Source organism: Dromaius novaehollandiae, chromosome 17, assembly GCF_036370855.1.
Source record: "Dromaius novaehollandiae isolate bDroNov1 chromosome 17, bDroNov1.hap1, whole genome shotgun sequence".
NCBI classification, from domain to species: domain Eukaryota; kingdom Metazoa; phylum Chordata; class Aves; order Casuariiformes; family Dromaiidae; genus Dromaius; species Dromaius novaehollandiae.
This window is the reverse complement of record NC_088114.1, coordinates 16,118,351-16,141,997: the sequence shown is the minus strand read 5'-3', so window position 1 is coordinate 16,141,997 and position 23,647 is coordinate 16,118,351. Positions and strand designations below refer to the sequence as shown.

General features: G+C 50.6%; 1 protein-coding gene across 3 annotated transcripts in view; it reads right to left on the bottom strand.

The window, feature by feature from the left end:
- AIFM3 (apoptosis inducing factor mitochondria associated 3) overlaps positions 1 to 17,879 on the bottom strand; it is a 77,604-nt gene extending 59,725 nt beyond the window's left edge. For 2 of the 3 annotated variants that reach the window (XM_064522363.1, XM_064522364.1), the window contains exons 1-2: positions 17,808 to 17,879; positions 2,520 to 2,742 (exon numbers count right to left, since the gene is read on the bottom strand). In XM_064522363.1, coding sequence (XP_064378433.1) covers positions 2,520 to 2,550 — 31 coding nt within the window. In that variant the 5' untranslated portion in view covers positions 2,551 to 2,742; positions 17,808 to 17,879. The remainder of the gene's footprint in view (positions 1 to 2,519; positions 2,743 to 17,807) is intronic. The other variant, XM_064522365.1, reaches the window with a different exon arrangement.
- Between the last annotated feature and the right edge of the window lie 5,768 nt (positions 17,880 to 23,647).

Sequence of the window (23,647 nt, the reverse complement as noted above, 5' to 3'; positions counted from 1 at the left end):
TGAACTGCCCTGAACAACCTCTAGAAAAAAGGTTAATATTGGAAGGAGCTGCAGAAAAGCCAATAACCAATCACGGCAGCTAACACAGAATAGTCTTCTATGCAGGTGTTGGTGCATGATGATCCTCTTTACCTATAATTTTGACTTGTGATGCCTCTCCTGTTGGAGTGGGAGCTGTGATTTCACACAGATTGCCAGATGGCAATGTGAAATTCATTACATATGCATCATGCACCCTGACAAAAACAGAAAAAAATTATGCACAGATTGAGAACGAGGCCTTCAGAATAGTGCTTGGACTCATATGATTGCACCACCAGAGAGAACAAAAAGATGACTCCAGTGCTTGAACATAAGCCTTTAACTAAACACTTCAATATCAGGATAGGATCAGGTTCTGCAGCAATAGTCACACTTGTGCTCGTGATCTGTTCAGCAAAAGGTCCTTTTGGAATACAGTAATATGTGTGTAATTACAAGGTTATCTTGAGAAATTCTGAGAGTATTCAGAAAGACTGAGGGTCTCTCTTGGAATAACAAGATGGGAGCAGATAAGAACCTCATTTGTACAGGGGAAAGACGGATTTTTTAGAAATAGGAATGTCCACTAGTTAGCCTTACAGTTCACTGTTCCTGCAAGAAATGTGAAAGGCAAATATTATAAAAAGGTTGTGAAACCTCTTGGCCAGAACAGTCAGTAGCTGCAAATGTATCTCTGTTTATCTTATTGCATTTGGAGGTTTTATAATTGCTGAGATGAAGCATTTCCAGGCAGTGGTGTGCAAACAAGGGGCTAGGGAAAGGCTTGTCAAAAGCTTTTGAAAAGCGCTAATCAAAAACAGAATTACAGAAAGAGTGTTACATTTCAGTAGGGCATTTTCAATCATTTGCCCTGCTATGCAAATACAGCTCTACATGAAAATATGCGCTACAGGAAATATGCCTGCAGAGCTCTTATTCCTGTATTGGTCTAAGATAAAACAGAATTTTGCTGATGGTATACAAAATAAAAAGGAACTGCCAGCAGCGTTTGTTTCAGGTTTAGTCAGTGATGACATTTATTCCTGGATGTGTTTTCACTCCTTAAATATTTCAAGTAAGGACATAAAACAGTGTGGCTTTTCCACAAAGGAAAACTTATGGTTCAGTGATGACTCTGAAAACAGGTATTTGACCACAGTATCCAACGCTATAGTATCTGGGCACTATAATGACCAGTAAAATAACCAGTAAAACAATCACAGTATAGGTGAATCCCAGAAGCCAAACTTTCTTTTTCTCTTTGTGTCTCAGAAACCACCCATCGCAGTCTCAAAGACAGCGTGTATGCCAGTGCCGTGCAGAGCAGGGGCAGTGGAGCAGAGGACTCCATTTAGTGGATACTTGGTGGCTTGCAAACCTGACCTGTATTGCACCACCAAACTTCTGAGTCTTTCAGCCTGTCCCTCAGCTCCCAAGCATATATCTCGAGGGATGATCACAGAAGGGGAGTAGGGAGCCCATACAGCAGAGCTGCAGAAGGGGAATGTCCAAAGAATACTGCAGGAGTTTGCAGAAACAGAGGATGTATCCTTGAGATCCAGGTGCCTAAGGCTGATTTACATGTCAGAGGTAACATGCATGGACGAACTTCCTGTGTACTGCTGCTAAAGAAAATAAAATGCGCAGAACACACCATCATCTAGGAACTGGCCTAGGCTACTGCAATTCAGAAAACAACAAGAAATCAAGTAGATGGTCTTGCTCCCTTCCAACAGAGGCAAAATTCAGGGCTTGTTGGTGACCGGCAAAGTGACAGCATCAAGAAAGGTTCTTTACAAAGAGTCACAAGCATCTATACTAGGACAGATATCACACAAACACATCCCAGGGCATGAAGGGACCAGTTATGTCCCCGTGAACTGCAGGGAGGCAGAAAGTGGCATCCAAAAGGAAGCACAGAAGCAGGAAAGGTCATTAAGTGGATCAAGACACAGGCCAGGAGCTGTACGAGAGGTAGAAGAGGCTCAGGCATGGGAGAGAGTGCAGCAGATGTTGCACGGAGGCTAGGGAAGATCACGCACTACTTTGGATGGGGTCACAAAGCAGCTGAAAAGCAGCTCATGGGAATCACAGCAGATGAGACAGTGAGGACAAATTAAGTGGGAAATATTCCTACAATTTTGGATTTGTCTTTGAGCTCAGAACACCTTTGGACAGAATGCTTGCCCTTGACTCATACCATGACTGACTTCCCTGCTCAGCTTTCTTTCCTCCCATCATTCACTGTGACTCCAGTTCACTGTATCTCAGAGCCGCCCCCAAAAGCACTGCTAAAGCCTTTGCACAAATCCTGGCATGTGAGTGAAAGTGCAAAGGAATTCAGGGGGATTAACGGGTCCGTAATCCTCCCCGCAGGAGCGGAGAATTAACATTCTCCAAAGCCGGCTCCTGTGGAGGCTGCCTCACGGCTGACCTACTTCAATATGCAGCTGCGGAGGCTGCCGTGTGACAGGAGCGGAGCGCTGAAGAGCAGTCACCTGGTTTGGGCTTGGAGAAGCATCCTCCCATGGCGAGCCAAGCAGCCAGAGCGGTGCACCAGGAACAAGGGGCAAGGCGAAGACAGGCTGCAGCCCACGCACCGGCTGGGAGATGATGCAGCGGGGCACAGGCTGAGCAAGCAGGTCAGCGAGGGTGCAGGCACATCCTCTCATGATAAACTGCCAGTTCATGCCATCCTGGATTTCAGTCTTCCTTCACAACCTATATGGGATAGAAAAGCTCCATGAGAATTCATATCTGCAATAAATCTGTGTATTACAACAAGGGCAGAGGAAACCCAGCAACCCAGCTGTTGTTTCTCCAAACAGCCGCACACATGAGTTTAGGAATACAAGCACTTAAGATGCAGGAAACACAGGGGCAAGTTATACTGAACTCACAGTATCACAGAATAGTTGGGGTTGGCAGAGACCTCTGGAGATCATCTGGTCTAACTCCCCTGCTCAAGCAGGGCTGGCTAGAGCAGGTTGCCCAGCACCATGTCCAGTCAGGGTTTGAATATCTCCAACGATGGAGACTCCACAACTTCAGGACCTCCAGGTCCTTCTCTGCAAAGCTGCTTTCCAGCTGGTTGGCATCCAGCACATACTGGTGCATGGGGTTATTCCTCCCCAGTTGCAGGACTTTGCACTTCCCTCTGCTGAACTTCATGATGTCCCTCTCTGCCTATCTCCCCAGCCTGTTGAGGTCCCTCTGAATAGCAGCACAACAGTCTGGTGCATCAGCCTCTCCTCCTCAAATGTCTCCAACTCAAAGTCTACAAATATCTGGCATCTGTTTGCAAATTATTTAATTCACTGGGACCTGGAGCCCTCAGTTTCAAGAGAAATGCTCATTCTCACACTATGGAATTAGCTTCTCATGCAATTTCTGCCTGTATCTGTCCCACAATCTGACACCAGCCTGAGATGTGGTTCCAAGTGATCATATCCCAGCAGCTAAAGCCTCATGGTATGGTTTTCAAAGGAGCTTGGGGAGGCATCACCCTTGCTTTCCAGGAGAGGTAGGTTTCAACCTGCCCAAGTGATTGGGAACATGCCTTTTGGAGCAACTTTTCCAGACACAACCAGGGCAGCACCTTTCTTGTAACCTTGCTAGAAAAACAGCATCTAACTTTACTTCAGGAAACACTTTCACAGAATCACACAATCACTGAATGGTTGAGGTTGGAAGGGACCTCTGGACATCACCTAGTCCAAACCCCCTGCTTAAGCACAGTCACTTAAAGCAGGCAGCTCAGGACCATGTCCAGGCAGCTTTTGAACATCTCCAGAGATGGTGATTTCACAGCCTCTCCGGGCAACCTGTTCCAATGTTCAACTACTATCACAGCAAAGAAGTGTTTTCTTGTGTTCAAGTGGAAATTCCTGTTTCAGCTTGTGCCCATTGCCTCTCATCCTGTCACTGGGTATCACTGAGAAGAGTCCGGCCTCATCCTCTTTACATCCTCCCTTCAGATATTTAAACTCATCGATAAGATCGCCCCAAGCCCCTTCCCTGTGTTGTCTGAATGTTACTCTAGCAAGTTCCAGTTCATTATCATTTATGATGGCATGCCAGAAGCCCACAGTGGCATGCATATTTAAGAAATGGTTCCCCCTCAGAACAGACAATGTCAGAGCATGGGATGGAGGAAGGAGTGCAATAGATCAAAGGGTGACTTGGGTGACAACTAGAAAACATGATGCCAAGGTCACAGTTCATAGAGGTGCTGGTAAATACAATTATAACTCTAAACGTTTAAAATTACAAAACTCATATCATTTATGTTCAGATTTAATAACATTCCACAGCCTCGCCTTTGGGAGTTAAATCTTTAAGCATTTAGGCCTGAGGCCAAATACAATGATTAAACCATAAATACATTTCAGGCAGGGGTTGTTTTTTTTTTTTTAGTATTAGGTGATGGAAAAAAGCTACTTCACTGCTTCATCCTGAAAGTTCTTACTCCTTCCAATAACACTTACTCCTGCAGAAATCCCATTCATTTCGGAATGACAGTTCATTCAAGAAGGGTTTTCAACATCAGGCCATCTGCATTGAAAACCAGTATTTCATAGTATTAAGTCAAGATCTTTTAATTTTAAGTAGGATGGGCAAACAGTCCACCTCAAATTATATTCATCTCATTAGCTTTGAACGACATTGCTCTCAGATTTTGGTACAGACTAGGATTTTTGATAAGACTGAAAACAGCAAAGATTGCTGCTGATGCACGCAATTGCCAATAAAAATAGATCATTTAATATGACTTCATACATTACACAAAGGAGAAGATTTTACCCATTTACACCTGTGCTTGAGCTGGTTTACAATGGTTTAGCTGTATATTTTTCACAAAGGCTTCCAGTCTGGACAGGAAGGTAAAACTGCTTTTTAAAGAACATGTGTACAGAGGTACCTTATACTTCTCTTTAGTTTCAATCATAGAAGTGTCTAAATACCTTTCAAATAAGAAGAAAATAAAGAAAAATAAAAATTGCATTGCAATTTCTCCCCATAGAATGAATACTTTGCAAAGTTCTGGGGGGAAAAAAAAAAAAAAAAACAACAATCATTTGCCAGAGATGGGCCTATCTATGATAAGGAAGGCTCCAGAGATTAATGAATGCTAACCACTCATGTCTGGCTAATCTTTGAATAGGTGACACGTCAGATACAAATGCCCTTCATTATCACCAGGCTAAGCATTTCGTGCATGTTTATCTCTACAAGATAAGACAATAAAATAGTGCTCTGCAGAACATGCCCTGTCAGGGAGGTTAGCCGCTTACACCATCACCCAGCTTAGTTGAACAGCGGGAGTCATAAAAACCTCCAGGTAATTCTGCCAACGTCCAAGCTTATCCAGCAGCTTCAGTACACTGCTGGAGTCAGCTGGCTAAAAGCACAGGGGAAGCGGCAGTGTCTCGAGCAAACTTTATGCAGCAGGAATTGGGGCGGCATGCAGCTTCCCTACAGGGTCTGCTACGTTCTCAGGAGGCACAGTCACCACTGCCGCATCGCATCTCCACACAACCCACAACCACACGTACACCCCGGCTGCTTTGCCTACATGGCACTTCCAGAGCGCCTATGTCTTCCTCAGCTATAGACTGCCTCAAAACATCACAAACCTATCCTTTAGTTAGGCAGGGACACAAAATACCAGACCTACCTTTCCCGTTTAAGCTATACCCCTCCAAAACATACACACTGATACCCGCATACCTGCTAACTTCCCTTCTGCTACGTATTCTGCTGTATATCTCATCTGTATCTGGCTTGACCTGTATAGAGTCCTGGGTGCATTTCAGGAGCACCTTCAAAGCCTGTTGAACATGTAATAGAGACTACCGAGAAGCAAGAGATAAGTGCTTTGCCAAATGGCACAAAACATATTTGTGCCATTATCAGAGATACACTAAATGGAAATATTAATAGAACAAAAAAATGCACAGGCTTGTGTGTGAGAACTTGCTTGCGAGAGCCACTGACTTTCAAAGAGCTAAGAGACCTGTGCAGATCTACCAACCAATTTCATTTACAGAGGGAGAACTTTAAGTGGAGAAGGGAAGAGCCAATTCACTGAGTGGCAAGGATGAGAACATCCAAGAAAAGCAGCATGCTGATATTTGCGCAAGAGCAAATACAAACAACGCCAAGCCAGGAGGTGCGCAGATGGGAATATTTGGGGATATTGGGGGAAAATGTAATAGAGAAGTCACACAAGAAACTCTGCACAGATCTTTGCCAAAACTTGCAGGAATAAAGGGAAAAATGTTTTGTATCAGAAGCAAAGAGCATCTGAGCCATCGAGGTATCAGTGATACAGGACAATAATTTAATGTGAAATACTAAAAATAAAGACCACATAAAGGCTGGCAAAAAAGGAGGCAGGAAGTGAGTGCCAAAGAGAAGGACCAGCTGACGGGGAATGACCTGGCTATCCAAGGCTCCCTTAGCATCAGGACAGGAAGGAAAGTGAAATTGCACTTAAGCAAGTTCAGATGAAACGGGATGCTGCTGCTAGCATAATGTACCAGTGAGACAATGCAAACTGCATGCAGAGTGCAACAGAAAGCATACAGGCTGAAACAAAGATACCATCAACCGCACAGCGGCTGAGCTTTCTGCTAAAGGGTATCTGATGTACCACTAGGCACGGGACAGCTGATTCATAAAACAGACCCATGAGCAAACTAAAAACCCTGCTAATCCAGAGCAAGTTGCTGAGGTTTTCCTGCAGTGGACCAGCTGAAAGATGATGATGTATTGAGAGGACCAGGACGTATTCTAGGCAGGTGGGACCTGCAAAACAGCCAGCGTCGGACCAATCATGCAGAATGGCCTCTGCATTCAAGAAAGCCCAGAGGAAGCAGTACAACTACCTGGACAAGCTGTGCGCTGCACGGCAGAACTGTGGGTCCCATATGTGCCTCACTGCAATAAGCCCAGCTCCCCTCCAGTAGGACTGCCACGGGACTTGTTTCCAGCTGGTCTGGCTGGTTTATGAGGGACTCTGTGATGCTACCTGAGCTCCTACCCATGAGCATCAGCCATTTGTCTGACATGACCTGCTCGTCTGGTCTTCAGAGATGGCCATATAAAACAATACCCTCAGGTCCATTTCACTTTCTAATTCCCCCACCAACGGTCCCATCAAGCCCTTCAGAGGTGTCCTGGCTGGCCGGGCAGAGACATACATGTGGTGCTCAGGCTGGCCGGCCAGCCAGCCACTACCTCTTGGAGCAGGCAATAGCAGAGCAGAGCGCACACCTTTGGGTCTCTCTCCCCTACCCAGCCACTCATCTTCACAAAACTTGTAGGAACTTAAAGGCTAACAGGTTAAAATGTACAGGAGACTGACAGAATAGCAGAAAGAGAGCACAACCACAGACACTTAATTCCTGTAGGCTATAAAAAGGCATCAGTGTTGAAGTCACTTCACACACAAGTTAAATATGGAGAAGGGAAGCCACAGAGAATGAGGGCAAGCCACACAGATCCAAACAGTTTAAACAAAAATTAAAAAAAAAAAGTTCATTTCCAGAGTGCTGGCATCAACCAGGCAAAAGCAAAATGATTCTTGGTAGGACACCAGCTAGAGGTACCAGATAAGAAAACACCTAGCTCCCCACAGCCCCAAGCCCAGCAAGCGCATGCAAATGTTTCAGAACATCACGTGAGACCCAGCTTGTCGTGGACACGTTTTAGCCTGCTACACAAGACGAACTAACAGGACACACTGAGATCATGCCACCACTAGCGACACTCAGAGGTACAGATCTGGAATCAGCACAACACAGTCCTGCAGGAAATCATGGCCATAACCTCCTCTCTGTTAGGAAAAGAGAAATAAACTTATATAAAACAAGATAAAACTGTAACTCACTGCAGGACCATCCATGAAACCTTGATAACTTTCGAAGGGCAATGAACTGACATAGAGAAGGTAAGGCAGCAGATATTCTTGCCTCAGTAAGCCACTTTCTAAACTGCTCTCTGAACAAAACAATCTTCCGTGCTACACAGTTGCACAGGAACACCTTAACCTCCATCTCAAAACACTTTTGTGTGAACAGAGACTCAGCCTTGCAATATGCTGCCCATGAAATGGGTCTCCAGCATCATCTGTCAGAGGGCATATCACCAGAGAAACTATGGTGCTCCCAAACAGAAGAAGTGTGGAAAATAAGCCAGTGTTACTGACCCTAAGCACCTTCATTGCACAATAGCTAAACTGCAATTGAGCTTTTAATGCGAGAAAGGGTTATAAAAACAAAAGAATTACTGTACAGGTCAGCCCAAATGTCCGTCTTTCCCCTCTCTGACAGTGGCCAATAGTACTTACAGGCCACAAGCATGCAAGAACAAGGCAGACATACAATGATACTTCAGCCCACATTTCTTGCCTGGTTCAGGTAATCTATGCCCAGTTTAGGAGCCAGAGCTTGCACCATTTTTGAGAGAAGGAAATAGTACTGCCAATGGTATTATTAGCACTATATTTACCTCTCTGAATACTGCTGAGCCCCAGGCCACTATTTTAACTGAACACTCTTCTGTGACTCCAAAATCTTTTCCAAGCAGTAAGTTCATATGTATATAAGCACATTGTACATTGTAGGTATAATTATGATTTTTCCCCTGAGTGTTAGTGTTTACTGAAATTGAATGTCATTTTATCACCTAGCCACTCAATATCATGATATCCAATTGCAACATTTCACAGTCAGCCTCTCTTTTACTGCTATGAATAACTGTATTGCCTGCCCAGAAATCTCACAGATGTCTGCTTCAGTCAGTGTCTGAGCACTGACTTCTCTGTGCTTAATGACCTGGGCACCTCCAAGACATACTGGTTTGTAATCCAAGCTAATACCATGGCCCACTGGGGATATCAGTTGGAGACCTCTCCACAGAGCACTGGACATGGACACATTCATGACAGAGTTGATGGGGTCCCCTGATTCTTGATTCATCTGTTGTGAAAGGAGACCCTGACGCACAAGTACACCAAGTGCCCCTGTGGCCCCTCTCCAGGCTTCTCCAGAACCCCTTGTTGAGGTTCTGGCTGCCCTTCTCCCCTCACCTTTTCACTGACATTGTCCCCACCCAAGACTCCATCAAGTCACATCCTGCTCAGACAGCAATTTCTTTCCATATTGGCTTTTGTGACCACAGATGTAAGCACTCAACAAACCTTAAGAAGCTCCTAAGGCAGGGCATGGTCTGGTTCTGCAGAGTCCAGGTACCTTTCTCCCAGGATTGACTGTCCATGCTTCTCCTCCAACAGGTATAAATACTTGCAAAGACTTTGCTAACATTGATCTGCCTTCTCAGCTTGCATTCCTGAGAAACTCTGCAGACATGCTACCAAGCCTCTCATGGGTAAATCTCAGCCTCCCATGTTCATCTGCTTTGACCAGGACACTGCAAGAACTGAGAACACTGCCAGCTGGACACCAGAAGGTATTTCCCCAGATGTTCCTGAGAATCTGCATGTCTATGGCATTTGGCTGTACTAGACACAGTTGCAAGGCTCTCCATTTGGAGACCAAAGAAGGATAAGACATTTCTGTTGAGGACTGGCTTTGAAAGATAATATTCTGGAAGACATCTTGCTCCTGGTTTTGGCAGGTCTTGCTCAAGCTTCACTGGAGGAAGCTTGTTGTGCCAGTTTGTCTAGCCATCGTGTTCTTCCAGAGCACTTCCCTGCTGAGTGACCCACAGGGGATGAATGTGCTTCCAACTTCCTAGGGAAAGCTGTGATCCACCATTCTTCTGAAGAGGGCAATGATCCCCTAACGTCTGCTCCATAGATATAAGACCTATTTTATTGTTTTCCTAGCCATTTCCTGGCAACTGTTCCCATCACTGGAATACAAATTCTAGTGCACAGGAATCTCCTGTCAAATTGCAGAAATAAATCTGCCAGCAGGAATCAGCAATGCGTATAATGCTAAGTGTAGTGGTAGCTCTTGATGCTAGTGGCATGCAGCTACGACCTGGTCTGCAGCAAGTACCCTGCGTGCAACACACCTCTTGGCACGCTGATCAAAATGGCCCTCAGTGTTTGACCTCTGACAGCAGAGATGTTTCTCCTAATGAGTCCCAGGGAATGGCTGTTCATTAGCATGATCAGGATATCGTCATTGCCTCCCTCAGATGATGACTGCTGAGGGGCTGATGGAAATCGGAAGTCAGAGCTGCCTGGCAAAGCCTCACAGAACCACTGTAACTGGGAAGCTGGCGGACCCTCCCCATCATGTCACCAGTGTTCCCCCTGAGGACAAAGGACTCCCAGAGGTGCCAGTTCTCCTCGCCTGTGCTCAATGTCTCAGGCCAGTCTATATTGGGTGGTAGGCTGTGGCAGCATGAGGACAGAAGAGGTTCCCTGCTGATTTTTGCATTGTTTCTGCAGAGGAAGTACTTCCAAGGTAATGAGATGAGGTCCTGTGCCAGCAAGGGCTTTCGTTGGGTACCGCGTACTTGGAGGGAGAGAGTCCTGCTGCAGTGCCCAGCACTTGCTCTAAGATTGGGCCTTTCGCTTGTGTGAGCCTCAGAAAGACTGCCGATCCTGTTCCTCTTCTGCCTGGGACGCCTCCAAAGACGTGGAGAGCAATACCAAGGGACAGCAATGTTTTCACAGTGTTTTCACTCTCCGGAAGGCAGAGGGAGGTCAGCATCTGCCAGCTCCAGGTCTCTTCTAAGCCCCAGCAGCTGAGCTGACCCAAAGAGGCCAAGGCAAGCCGGCTTGAAGGCTGTGTTCCTGCACTCGTGTGGCGCTGCTGGGCACTGCTGGCCTGTGCATGCCTCCTGTGGGAAATGGCAGTGACACCTGCCGCCACTGTCAGCAGCCATTCATTCCTCTGGGAGCAGAGACTGTGGCCAGGCGTTTCCTGACGGGAAGGCAACGGGCTGAATCTCATACCTGAGAGCACCACAAAGGAGCGTTATTGTGTAGCCATAGGATCATGGACGAATTTAGGTTGGAATAAACTTAGAGAGACCATCTTGTCCAATTCCTAATCCAAGCAGGGTGAGATTCAAGGCTGGATCCAGCTTAAATCCCATTTTAGGCTTTGGAGAATGGACTCAATGCCTTGGTGAGATTAAAACACCCCCACACACTTGGAGGTCCCAAAAGGTACCAAGCCTTTTCACGCGGCTATCAGTGGAAAAACTTGAGACTCGATGCCCTGCAAAGAACAAGCAAATCTATTTTCAGCAGTTCAAGACTTATTCAGACCTCCCATTCATATCTTCTCCAGAGCCAAATGCAGCACCCATAAGAAATGGGATGTGAAGATGTTCAAAACGGTATCAGTGTCATACTGCTTACCCAACACTTGCGAGCACTGAGTGGTTTCCTGCAGGGCCCAGGAAGGATTTTTTTCCCCAGGAATATCAGGTCTGTGTTTTTTTGCCATTCTCTGAAACCCTTAAGGTGGCTCCAGGTTGAGAGAGGAAAGGGGTCGGGCAGTACTGGTGTCCCCTGGTGGGCATGAGAACCCCACAGGGCTGGCCAGGAGGCAGGTCCTGCTCACATGCGCAGGGAAGAGTTGACTGCCAGCTTTGGGGTCAGGAAGGAATTTTCCCCTGGGACAGACTGGAACAGGTCCCTGGGGGGTTTTCGCTTTCCTCTGTAGCACTGAGCAAGACTTACTCATGAGGCTCCTCTGGGCCATTTCAGGTCAGCGATTCCCTGCTGCTGCAGAACCAAGAATCCAGCTGTGCCCTTGATCTCTCCATCTCTCTTCCCTGTGGCAGTTTTGTTTTTTTAGCTTTCAGTCATTTGTAGCATAGGTCTTCTAGTGAATGTCCTAGAGCTCCATGCTCAACAGGAGCTGCTATTCTTTAACTGCCCCCGCATATAATTAAATTTTCTTTTTATCATATCTTGGTTCCATTGTTTGTGTTATGCATACGCCTATTTCACTCTCAATAACCTTGTCCCTCAAGGCAGGATCACTGCACATAATTTTCAGACTCACGATGATGTTACCACCATCCAAAGGACTCAGCACTTTCTTCTAGGGATATCCTTCTTGGATGTTTCTGAAGAGTCCAAGTCGGAAGATGTCAGAGTCATTTCCTTCCTGCTCAGCATATGCAGGTCTCATCAACACAGTGTGCTCTGCATACTTAGATCTCGTTAAGTCACATTGGCTCTCTGGGTATCTAGTCTTTCTTGGAGTCACAACGCACCATGCTGCCCTAGGTCTGAGAGAAGGCCCCGTGCTTGGAAGAAAAAGTCAACAGAGGTACCTTTATCCCAGGAATACCTTCCCAACAGATACCTAGAGTTTTAGGGAGGTCCCAGATATCTCTCAATAATGGATTTTTTTCTACTGCACTCACTGCTCAGGTAAGAGATTCTGGCCTTCAAGAAACAACATGCAGCTGGGACTTGAGGGCAGGCCAATAAGAAGAAAACAGCTCAATCTGCTCTGCCTCCCTGGACAGTCAAGATAGTGCTCAATGTACAATATTATTTTGCTCCCAGCTTTCATACAGATGCTTTAGCTAAGCCTAGATCTTAGAGCCAGAATGCCTCAGAACTGACTTTGTGGGATGAGAATAAAGGCAAAAGGATGAACCCAAGATGCTGGCACTTCTCCAAACAAGTCTGTACGCACTCCTGTTCTACAGTTCTCCCCCTGCCTTCTCTCTTAAGGCCCACCGAATGGTTCATGCAGCAACTACCACAGACTATATATATCATCTCTTGGCCATGTCTTTCATATAGCTGTAGTGCCTTCAGTTCTGTCTACTCGGTCGTTCCGCAGTCTGGGCTTTCTGTAATCACACAGTACATTGTGACACACATGGCTGTTTTCCATCTGAACTCTTTATTCAGAATAGAAACCTTATTCAAAAATAAGGTAACACAACTTTCTTACTTATAACGCTGAACACATGTTGCCCTGTGCTCCTCAAGTCCTCACTTACCAGCATACGATGCCACACTCATCAGTCACGTAAAGGAACAGAGGATGCATGGCAGCTCCACATTTCCTAGAAACCTTGCTCCACTGCAAACTGCCTTTGCAGTTTTAATTATTGTCCTATCTACATCTATCAGTTCAGACCTTAGTGTCTGTCCTTCCTGGGTGGGCAGTGCCTTGAGCATGGTTTCTCTTTCCCTTTCTGAAGCTGGGAATCCAATGCTGGTCTGACTTGTGTCCCAGTAACCTCACCTGTTCTGAAGAGGAAAGGCAACCCTGTGCATCAGAACAGTTGTCTAGTAAGAGACAGAGATATGGCTTTGAAGCTTAAGCTCTTGAGCAGAAAAGCAAGAGGAGCAGGATTCTTTAGGCTCAAAAGCATCTGACTGCATTCTGGTGGCAGTGTTTGTCTAAGCAGGAAAGCGCTGGCTCTGACTCTGGTTCCTGCTGTGGAAAAAAATAACCCTTGATCCTAAACCATACCATATCTACCGCAGAGTTACCTCTCTGCCAATTCTCTCTACATACACAACATTGTCTTTAAAACAAAGCACAGCGGGAATCACTGAGCAGTTTCAGCAAGAGACCCATTTTGGGCACACCCTACAAACAAAGCTAAGCAAAAACTGCACGGCCAGTGCAAGGGTCTCTCTGTGGAGCTCTCCTGCAATGGCTCGGCGTGCTCCACAGTGCAGTCTGAACTCTCCTCCGCAGCAGACCAGCTCTGATACCTATTGACTGGACTCAAACCAGGCTGCGCTGTGGCAGGCCTGCTGCAAACACAGTGTAGGAAGGAGGAGGCCATCCCTCCTCCGAAGCCTGAAAGCTGACCCAGGGCCCAGGCACTGGGCTTCCACATGAATCCTGAGGCCTCTTCCTCTCGTGTCAGGCCCAGGATAATCCCCAGACACTACATCAATCTACTAACCTCAGGCCTACTGGCACCTCACTTAGCCCCTTCAAGTCCAGAATTTCACTGGGATTCACAGTCCTTGTGTCCCACCAATTTCCTCACCTCACAATACCGCAACCCAGCAGCGATCCCGGACTCCCAGTCCCATGTGCACTGCCCAGCACAGCTCCATCGCAGCCAGGCACACTGCCAGCACCCACCTACCAGACTCAGCACACTGCAAGGCCCTGTCTCAGAAAAACAACAAACTCTCTTCGATTTCCTTCCTAAATATATCCTCTTTCCCTTTGTGTCTTGTGCCAACACTGTCCTTTATCCTCAACAGTTCTTTTCCCTCTGTGGTGTTTACCCCAGCGTATTCATTCATAGCAATCGGATCTGCACCCAGGCACCATTTTGCATAAGCCAGTCCTCCTGCTGTCCTCCTAAGACAAGGGCTGTCTATCTCTTTTATTTTACTGGGGACCTTCTCTGAGCCTGCTCAAGTTTGACTTAAATAGAGGTTACCACAGCTGTATGGTGGGCCACCACCTTCCACAGTGTCCTCCCATGCCTGGCGCAGCAATATTAACACTCCTATCTGCTGGAATATTTGATGGTGGTGACTCCATGTCACCCTGTCACTGATCAGTACACCCAGATTTTTACTTCTCCATCACTTCCTTAAGAGGACCTCCTGTTTTGCAGCGGAAACTCTAGGTACTGGTGCCTCAGCGCATAGCCTTGTGCTCCGTTCTCTTGAGCTCCATTTCTGTTCCTCTCTCTCTCCAACCTACAGTGCAATTCCAGCCCTCTCCTGCACCTGCGATGCTCTCCTGCACCAGTGATGCAGATGGTGGTGGGACAGCACTCCCACTCCCACTCTTGCTCTGTCTCTGTCAGTTTGCTAGTCCAAGCATAGCTGAACCTAGTGTCACATACTCCACAACCGCCTTCCTACTGTCTGCACATGTTCCTGCTGTCCTGCAGAGATGGACTCCACCAAAACCAAGCCAGCTGTTGGCACAAAGTCCTGCTGACATCCTAAGCTGTCTGCAGCCTCCCTTTCTGCTAACCCAGGAGTCTGTCCTCCACCCAGTGTACCACCCCAGGCATCGCCAAGCTGCCAATGCTCACAACCGCTCAGAAACACGGGGAGAAAATGGGAGTGTCAGAAGCTCCAGATCATGTTCCCTGGAAGGTCTGACTCCACTGAGGCAAGCGGCTCCCCAGGCCTGGCTTTTGGCTGTCTGCAGAATAACACAGGCTCTGCTGCCAAGGAAAGCACATCTCTCCTCTGGAGGTGGGAGTCTAAACACAGCACAGGTATGGCTCGAGCATCAGAGGTTGAGAGGCTCCTCTCAGAGCCCCGGAGACCATGCTGCACACCCTGTGTTAGCAAGACAACACTCATCAGACCATGCACTGACCCCGGGGAGGTGCCCAGAGTCCGCCAGCCACGGGAAAAGCATGGAGAGAACCCTCGAGAAAGCAACCAAGTCACACAAAACAGCATGAAAGGGGACTGCGTTTTCAGAGCAGGTTGAACTTGTATTTTTAAAACTAATTCGGGGGTGAAAACAGACGGGGGCTCGATACTGAAGCTTAGGTATCACTGATTTCAGGAATTATACTACAAAGGATACATAGAGGGCCCCTGCAAACCTCCCAAGCCTCCAGGCTCCCTGCACTTACAGAAACCAGCCTCCCAGTGCAGGTGCACGACTGGTAAAGGAAAATGCCCTTGTTTGTATAACTGGATCCTGCCTCTCCATCCCAAGGATGCGGCACTCGTGAAATAATCACACATTTTGCACAGAACTCCCACATCAGTGGGAGTTAAAGTGGGCTGATGGGCAGAAGCCAGGCAGGGGAACCCACTTCTCCCCTCTCTGCCCGGGTCCCAGGCAGCCCGGTCTCCCTGTGCTCCGAATCCCACACCTGCCCCCCCCTGAGCTCCCCAAGTCTTCACCTCCTTTTCTCCCCCACTGCGTAGCCCTGATTCCTGACAGCTCTCCAGGCAGCTCCCCCTCCCCACTGTCCCAGCCCTCTCACTCCCACTTTCCTGCCATTTTCCTTACCATCCCTCAGCTCTGGGAAGTCCATCTTCTCCTACCTGTTCCCAGCTCCTGGGGCTTCCACAGCCCCTAGAGTCCAGCAAGGCCTGTGCGGCTTATTCTGCCCCAGTGCGCAGACACCATCAGACCCTCGCCGTTCCCTTCCCCTCCCTCCTGCTCTCTTACCAGTTTGCCTTCCAGGGACCCCCCAGTATGTGCCCTCTCTCCCCTCTCCTTAGCTCACCCTCCTCTCCAGCTTGTACTTCCCCAGTGGCTTCCTGCCCTCTCCCAGAAAGCAGTCCGGTATAGACACAGAGATCTGCTTTGCACTGGCCTAGAGAAAACGGTGGATTCCGGTTCACCACATAATTGCTTTCTGATGTCCACAGGAAAGAGAAGCAAATCTCGCACTGCGATACACTGAGTATATCTCTGTGAAGCCAAACAGCCCTGTCGATGAGCTGAAACGGCCCGAAGCATGAGAGATTTGCCTGGACTTCTGTGTTTGCCAGCAGGAATCGGGATGGCCGTGTCCTGGTGCACTTCATCTTGCCCCTAGAAGGAGGTTTTGTCAGTGGTAATATATATAGCTACCAAGCCGCCATTTAACGCGTTCGATGGCTCTCGACGAAGTGCAGCAGGAACACTGTGTCAGCCTGCAATTAGCTGCAATTGTTTTACTGGCTGCTGCTTCAGCGATTTTTGTGCTCCAGGTTAAAGGCTCATTCAGCAGCGCTCTGAGTGCCACAACTCCAACATGTCCTTTGCAAGCGGGATTGGAAATGTTCTGAAATTAATAATTAAACAAGACATTTGGTTCAGATCTCAAAGGTACACCAATAAATACTGAAATGCTGAAAAGTCTCCCAGGTACAGACTGCCTGATGCAAAATCAAAGCATTTCACAACACAAAAGTGTTTCAATTCTTCATGCTTTCTACTGTTAGCATTTTACTATTGCACAAGAGAAAATGATGCTTCGTAGAGAATCTGCAAACGGTGCAAAATAAGTCTATCACAGTAACGTTTTCCAAGACTAGCAACTAAGCACAACACCACAGAATTTCTTCTTCAATCCACCCTGCTCAGAATTTCCTGTTAACCTTCAGAAAGAGGAGATCGTGCAGTTACCCACACTTTTGCCAGTACAGTTTCCCCTCTCATGCATGCAAAGGCAGATTTCAGTCCACAAGTATATGAGGGGATCATATGCATTTCACCAGTCTTCCAGACACCAGCCTATGAAACCATGGCTGTGTGCCCAGATGGGATTATGGTCCCCCAAAGAGGGGACAAGCGAACTCGGTGCACACAGAGCATTAGGCTATTTCCAAAAGGGCAGCTTGGGAGCAAGCACTGCTAGTAAGAAAGGAAGCTTGTCTCTGTAAGCCATTACGGTCCGTTTTCTCCGTGCTTTGATTTCTCAAGCAATCGCTATATTTTAAGACAGACAATAAAATGCCAGCAGTGTTTCTGCACTGCTGAGGAGGCCGCAGGGTACCGCTCTTCCCCCGGCCCATCCTCGCAGGGAGCTCCCAGCAAAGAGGGGCATCGGGGTCGAGTGCGGAGCGCTCGGCACACACGGATGCGCGCAGCCTCTGCGCCCCCGTTATTCCCGGGCGCGGAGGATAACGGCGGGCGACGCCGGGAGATCCCGCCCGAGCGGAGGCACGGCACTTGGCCCCGGGAGCGCGGTCCCCTTGCCGGCGGCGCAGCGCGGCGCGGAGCCGGGGCTGCTCGGGCTCCGCCGCGCCGGGCGGCTGCGGGAGCCCCGCGGTGCCGGTGCCGGTGCCGGTGCCGGTGCCGGCGCCTCGGCTCGCCGCGCTCCCAGCGCGCCGCCGCCGCCGCCGCCCCGGTCGCGGCTCCGCGCAGCCCCGCTCTTACCTGCGCAGCGAGCGGCGGCCCCGGCGCGCGAGTGCCCGGCATCGCGGCGGCCCGGGCCGGGCCGGGCCGGGCCGGGGGGGCGCGCGGCCGCCCCCGGGCGGGCGGGCCGGGGCGGAGCGGAGCGGGGCGGAGCGGGGCGGCTGCCCGGGCCCCGCCGCAGCGGCTACCTGCGGGCGCCGCGCACCTGTCGGCGGCGCCGGGGCCGGAGGGGCGGCGGCGCGGCGCTCCCGGCCCGCGGGGCACCATGGCTCGGCGGGCGCCCGCCGCCCCGCTGCGCGCCGGGCACGGGCGGGGGCAGTGCGCATGCACCGGCGCCGCGGCGGCCGCGGGGAGCGGGGCTGCGGTGTCCGTGCGGGCCGCGGGTCCCGGGCTGCGGGTGTCCGCGCTGCTCCCGGGTGCAGGCGAGCGCGATTCGGTGCCATCCCCGGGCGCGCGGTGCGGGTGTCTCGGCGGGTCCCGGCACCCTGGCGCCTATATCCGTGCCATCCCCAGGCACAGACGTGTGGATTTTTTGTGCCATCCCTGGTCCAGGGACTGTGGGTGTCCATGCGGGCCTCGGCACCGAGCTGCGGGTGTCCGTCCATCCCCAGTATGCCGGGCTGCTGCTGTCCATGTCATCCTTGGGCACAGGACTGCGGGTGTCCGTATTGTCCCTGGTACCACGGTGTGGACATTTGTGCTGTCCTGGGGTTTAGGGGTGCAGTTGTCCGTGCCGTCCTGGGGTGCAGGGGTGCGGTTGTCCGTGCCATCCCCAGGCACAGGGGTGTGGATGCCCGTGCCGTCTGTGGGGTGCAGCTGCCCATGCTGTGCTCCGGGGGCAGATGTCCATCCCACTCCCAGGGCACAAATAGTGCGCGTGTCCTTGCTAGCCTAGGGCACAACTCTGTATCGCCTTGTGGTACTAGTGCGGCTCTGTTTGCCCCATGATATCGCAGTGCCTGTAGGGAGAAGTGAGGTCTTTTATAAGACTGTTGTAGGACGTAGTTGATGAGGAGAGTGATGCTTTGGGGTATGAGGAGGCCCCTCTCACCAGGGAGACCTCTGCTTTCCACCTTGGCTCATGTGAACTCCTCTGGGGTGAGCAGCCTCCGGCTGGACCACAGGGAGTACGGAGCAGCCATGTCCATGGACTGGCCCCAGGTCTGCCACAGGCAGGGCGAGCTGTGCGAGGCCCAGGCATGTGCTGCCCCACAGCTGAGGTGTTCAGGGCAAGCCCAGTGAGCTGCTGTGGCTTCCTTTGCCCGTCCTACCCACAGGGCACTCACCTCTGTACCTCAGCCTCTCCCCAGGAGTAGTCCTCTTTGCTTCTTCTCCATAGAGCAAGGCTGGGTATTGCCATCTGCAGCCTAGGCAGAGTTATTCCTGCCATCCTGGAAATAATCAGTCCTATGCTTTCCCATATCACTTACTTTACATTGCCCTTTTGGATTTACATTTTTCTACTCTCATTTTGGAGACAGAGATCTACTCTTCTCCTGCCTACCTGACATGTTTTCTGTTTCCCCCAATAAAAAGGCTATTTGCATCATCCATCATATCTGCCTGGGGGGATGTCAGTGTCTCTGTGTGGTTTTTTTGATTACTTTCTTCTTACATGCCCCCAATATGTATTTTCTTTTGCCTCTCTGTCTTTCAAGACCACCTTGATACATAGTTAGATTTCTTTGCAGAATACAGGTTTTTGTGGGTTAGTGCTGTCTTACATCTGGATTATACGACTCCTTGATGTTGTCTAGGACATTCACTTCCTTCTGATACACAACTTTAGTTTATTACTCCCTGATCTAAATGATATGACAGGTTTAACTGGTCTGTTAAGCTAGTTTTCCTTGTGGTTAAAAAGACCACTCACGGATGGAGTAACTACTAGCACACAGGCGAGGGAGCTCCTGTGAACTGCCTGCCTCTGTGGCCACATGAAGAGGCATATCCTCCAGTCTATCCTCATGGAGCTGCTCAATTTTAGGACAGAAGAAATGACACCAGATCTGTGGGATATGTCTGCAGGCAAACAAAGCCAGAGCATTCACACGCACGGTGCTGTGCCTGGATGGGATGGAGCTCATCTCTGTGGGATGCTGTACCACTGACATTGGGGACCCATGGCAGCTGCACCCAGCCAAACACCCCCCCCAGCAGACTGAAGACTACCTCCATTTCCCCAGCAAATTACACTTTTGACCTCTGGTGTGCAAAATAAGAGCCAAACTGCTCCCACACAACCACTGAGCAAGCAGCAAGGACTGGGCCTTGGAAGGAGCTGAGTAAATCACTTTGCAGGCAATTATCCCAACAGCAGGCATTGTCTGTAGGAAGCAGAGTGCCTAGGCTCAGCTGCTCATACAAACGTGCAGGATTTGGGGCTGACTGTTCTGGTGTGCCATGCAGAGATGACCAAACTGTCCCATGGGAAGGCTGGCGAGATACCAACAGCACCTCATGGCCATGCTGTCCCTGCTGTTCTGCTCTCCTTGGGATGGGGTGGCTCAACTTTAGCAAGGAAGCACCATGGAAGGACGTGTGGGCAGGCTGCAGTCCCTCAGGCTGCCAGACCCCATGGCTGTACCGCTTTTAGCCCCCAAGGCCAGGATACCTGCAAGGCCAGGCTGGCTGTAGGCAGCATCACCCACCTAGGCTGTACTGTCCTGCCAGTGCCAGCACAGCAGCCACAACTTCCCAGAGCACTGAGCAGGCTGAAGAACTCCCTGCAGACTGCAAGTGCCTGGCAGGCTGGGAGCCCATGCTGAGCTCCCAATCTAGCTGCTCAGTCAGCAGCTAGCCCAGGAGCACTTGCATGAGCAAAGCAAGGTGTACACGGGCACCTGCATGGCCACCTGCAGCACTGCAGCCACACCAGCTGGCCAACACAGCAGGGCATGCACAGATAAGAGCTGTGCATCTGCCATCCACGTGGATGGCACCGTACCAGACTGCTCCACCACTCCAAGCCCCACCTTTGCCTTTTGAATGGATTCTCCAGGTTTCCTTTATGCAGAGGTGTGACTTGCTGCAGGATATCCTCATGCTTGGAGTCAAGCAGTGCAACACTCGAGAGGCCCTCCACCCTGGCTGTCCTCCACCTTTTCCTCCAGACCTCAGGAAGGATCCACCAGCCTGCTTGCAGGCCCTGAGTGATAGCTGTGGGTCCTAGACAAATATTGCAGAGCTGCTTTTTGATGTTGAGAGGAGGGCTTTGGGACAGTAAGGCTCAGCTGATGGTATTTAGCTGATCCCCCAGGCTGGTGCTCAGTCTGAGTCGGAGCAGTACTGGCAGAGAAAAGAGCCCAAGTCCCATTGGTGGGTCCCTGGTTGTGTGTCTGCCTAACTCCTACTGTGCTCTCTGCCTGTGTCCCATGCCTCAGGGTGGACTTCAACCTCCTCCTTTTGACTCTGGCTTCACTTTTCCCTGCCTTCATCAGACTGACCTACTTGTTCTGGGGCCCAGAGAAGTGGCAGTGCTTTGCCCACACTGACTCCTGGTACCTTCCTCTATCTCCATGTGCTGTTCTCAGAGCTGGGGGGACTGTGCTGGGCTCCAGGTGCTGACTCAGATGCTCTGATGTCATTCCAGTGTTTGGCATAAAAGCTCTCCTTGGGTCAGGACAGACCTGTGAGGCAACAGTGGCTGTCCATTGGTGCATGAAGTTTTGTAGATGCCAAGGCCAGGGGAGCTATTCAGTCATCCAGTCTGCTCTCCCAAATAATTTGGGCTGGGGAAGGCCATCTGCTCTCCCTGGAACTGGGCTGGTAACCAGCAGGGCCACCTTTCTGAGGGCAAGGCTGTTTGTGTCCTTATAACCCTTAGCAGCCAGCTTTGGGTGATGCAGGCAGCAGCTCTGAGCGCTCAGTTGTTTCAGTGCCATGCCTTTGCCTGCTCTCACATGCCCATAGTTTGTGCCAGCTCACAGACACTGTTGCCTGGTGCATCACTCACGGCTGGCAGTGAGGAGGCCTAGGGAGCACAGGCAATTCCTCACTGGAGCACCCCTAGGAAGCTACGGAGTATCTCGAGTACTCAGGCCTCAAATCAGAACTACCCTTCTCCTTCCCATCAATAGTCGAAGCAGTGTGGCCATGCCATGGGGATGCCAGAGAGCTCTTCTGGGAAGAGATGCCACCATCCTAGGCATTGCACTAGCCCAGACCACAGGGCCAGTCACTGTCCCAACAGGGAATGAAAATGTCCCTATTCCCCATCTGCCAGGGCAGACGGACCCGAATGTCCCTGGTCATGTCCTGCCCTTCCTGCCTTGCCGCCTGCCTGGCCTCTGAGCCACCGCTGGGCACTCTGGAGGGCTGGAGTAAGTTGCACAGGGCTCAGCCCCCATGCTCTGTGGGCTGCTGGTGGGAATGGAGGGTGCTGTGGGACGGGGTCTGAAGGCACGCTCTGATGCTGGTGCCTCTGCCTGCAGAGCTGACAAGGCTTGGCCAACAGCACTGAGCAGCTCACCCCACCACGCTGGCTACTCTCAGCTCCGTGCCCTGTTATATGGGTCGGGGTTACACGTACAGAGACCCACACAACCGGAAGAGAACCTGCAGAGCAGTAAGGTGAAGATAAGCATCTGTGTACCTCCCATCTCCCCAGAATTAACTGTCCCTCCCATGCCACTGTGCCATGAGCATGGCAGAGCTGCAGGACAAGAGTCTGGGCTAGTTCTTCCCGCAGCCCTGGGGCAGGCACGATGCCATGTCTTCCTCTAGCCCAGGGGCACACAGAGGGCCTGGGGCCAGAGCGGGAGGCTGGGCTGGTAGGAAAGGCAGCGCGGGGATGTGTGGGGAAGGGCTTAGCCACATGAGAGGAAGGGAAGGCATTGGGGTGTCCCCATAACTCTGGCACTCATCAAGCCTAGGGATAGTCGGGGAAGTCTTTGGCAGAGGAACTGCACATTTGCACCCCCAGCCCCATAAATGCCCATTTGTCAGCACCAGGCTGGCAACTGGCCACCTCCTGTCCAAGCATTGGCCATCAGGGGTCAGGCCTCTTTGGCCCACAGGGGACCCACTGACCCCCAGCCTGCTTTCCCCAGGGCTGTGCACCACAGGGCTCCCCCATTGCCCCCCAGGCAGGCACGCCACGAAGCCGGTCCCAGGGCTGGGACCCACATACATCAGAGCTGGGATGGGGCCTGGAAATGGAGGCAGCACCGGGCAAGCTCCTTCCACAGTTCCTGATAAACAGCCAGGAGGAAATCGCTCCTGGAGTGAGCAGCCTGTCCTGTGGCAGGAGGATGGCATGGGGCTGGATGTGGGCTGTGAGCTGAGACAGGCAGTCAGATCTTGTCTCTGATGGTCTCCCATAGCATGTTTAGGCAGGAGCTGGATGGGGCATGACCCTAATTCCGCGCACTGCCTGGCTGGAGTCCAGCAGCCCCCTCTCACCCTTCCCCAGCCTGTGGCAAGTGTGTCACAGCACAACTGGCACAGCATCCAGTGCTGTGGCGTGGCGTGCTCTCATGGGGGACTTGGGCAATGCCATACGGAGCACTGTAGATGCTGGATGCAAGCCTCTGCGGCCCCATGTCCTTGGGAAAACAGCCCTGCCCTTCCCTGCACAGCCCTGCCCTGCCTTCCCCTGCCCTCCTCAGGAGAGAAAATCCGGGAGGAGGAAGGGAGCGGGGGGAAATGACTGCAGCCAAGAAGGGTTAAACGAAAGCGAGCAGGGAGAAGTGGGGAAGGAAGCTAATGAGAAGGGAGAAAGAAAGAGGAGAGGTCTGGAGGAGGCTGAGGAAAGAAAAACATGCCAACTCCCTGCAGGCCAGAGCAGGATCCCTGCAGCCAGAGTCCGGAGCCGAGGGCTTGTGCGCCGACGGCAGCGGGCTGCAATGCGGCGCAGCCCT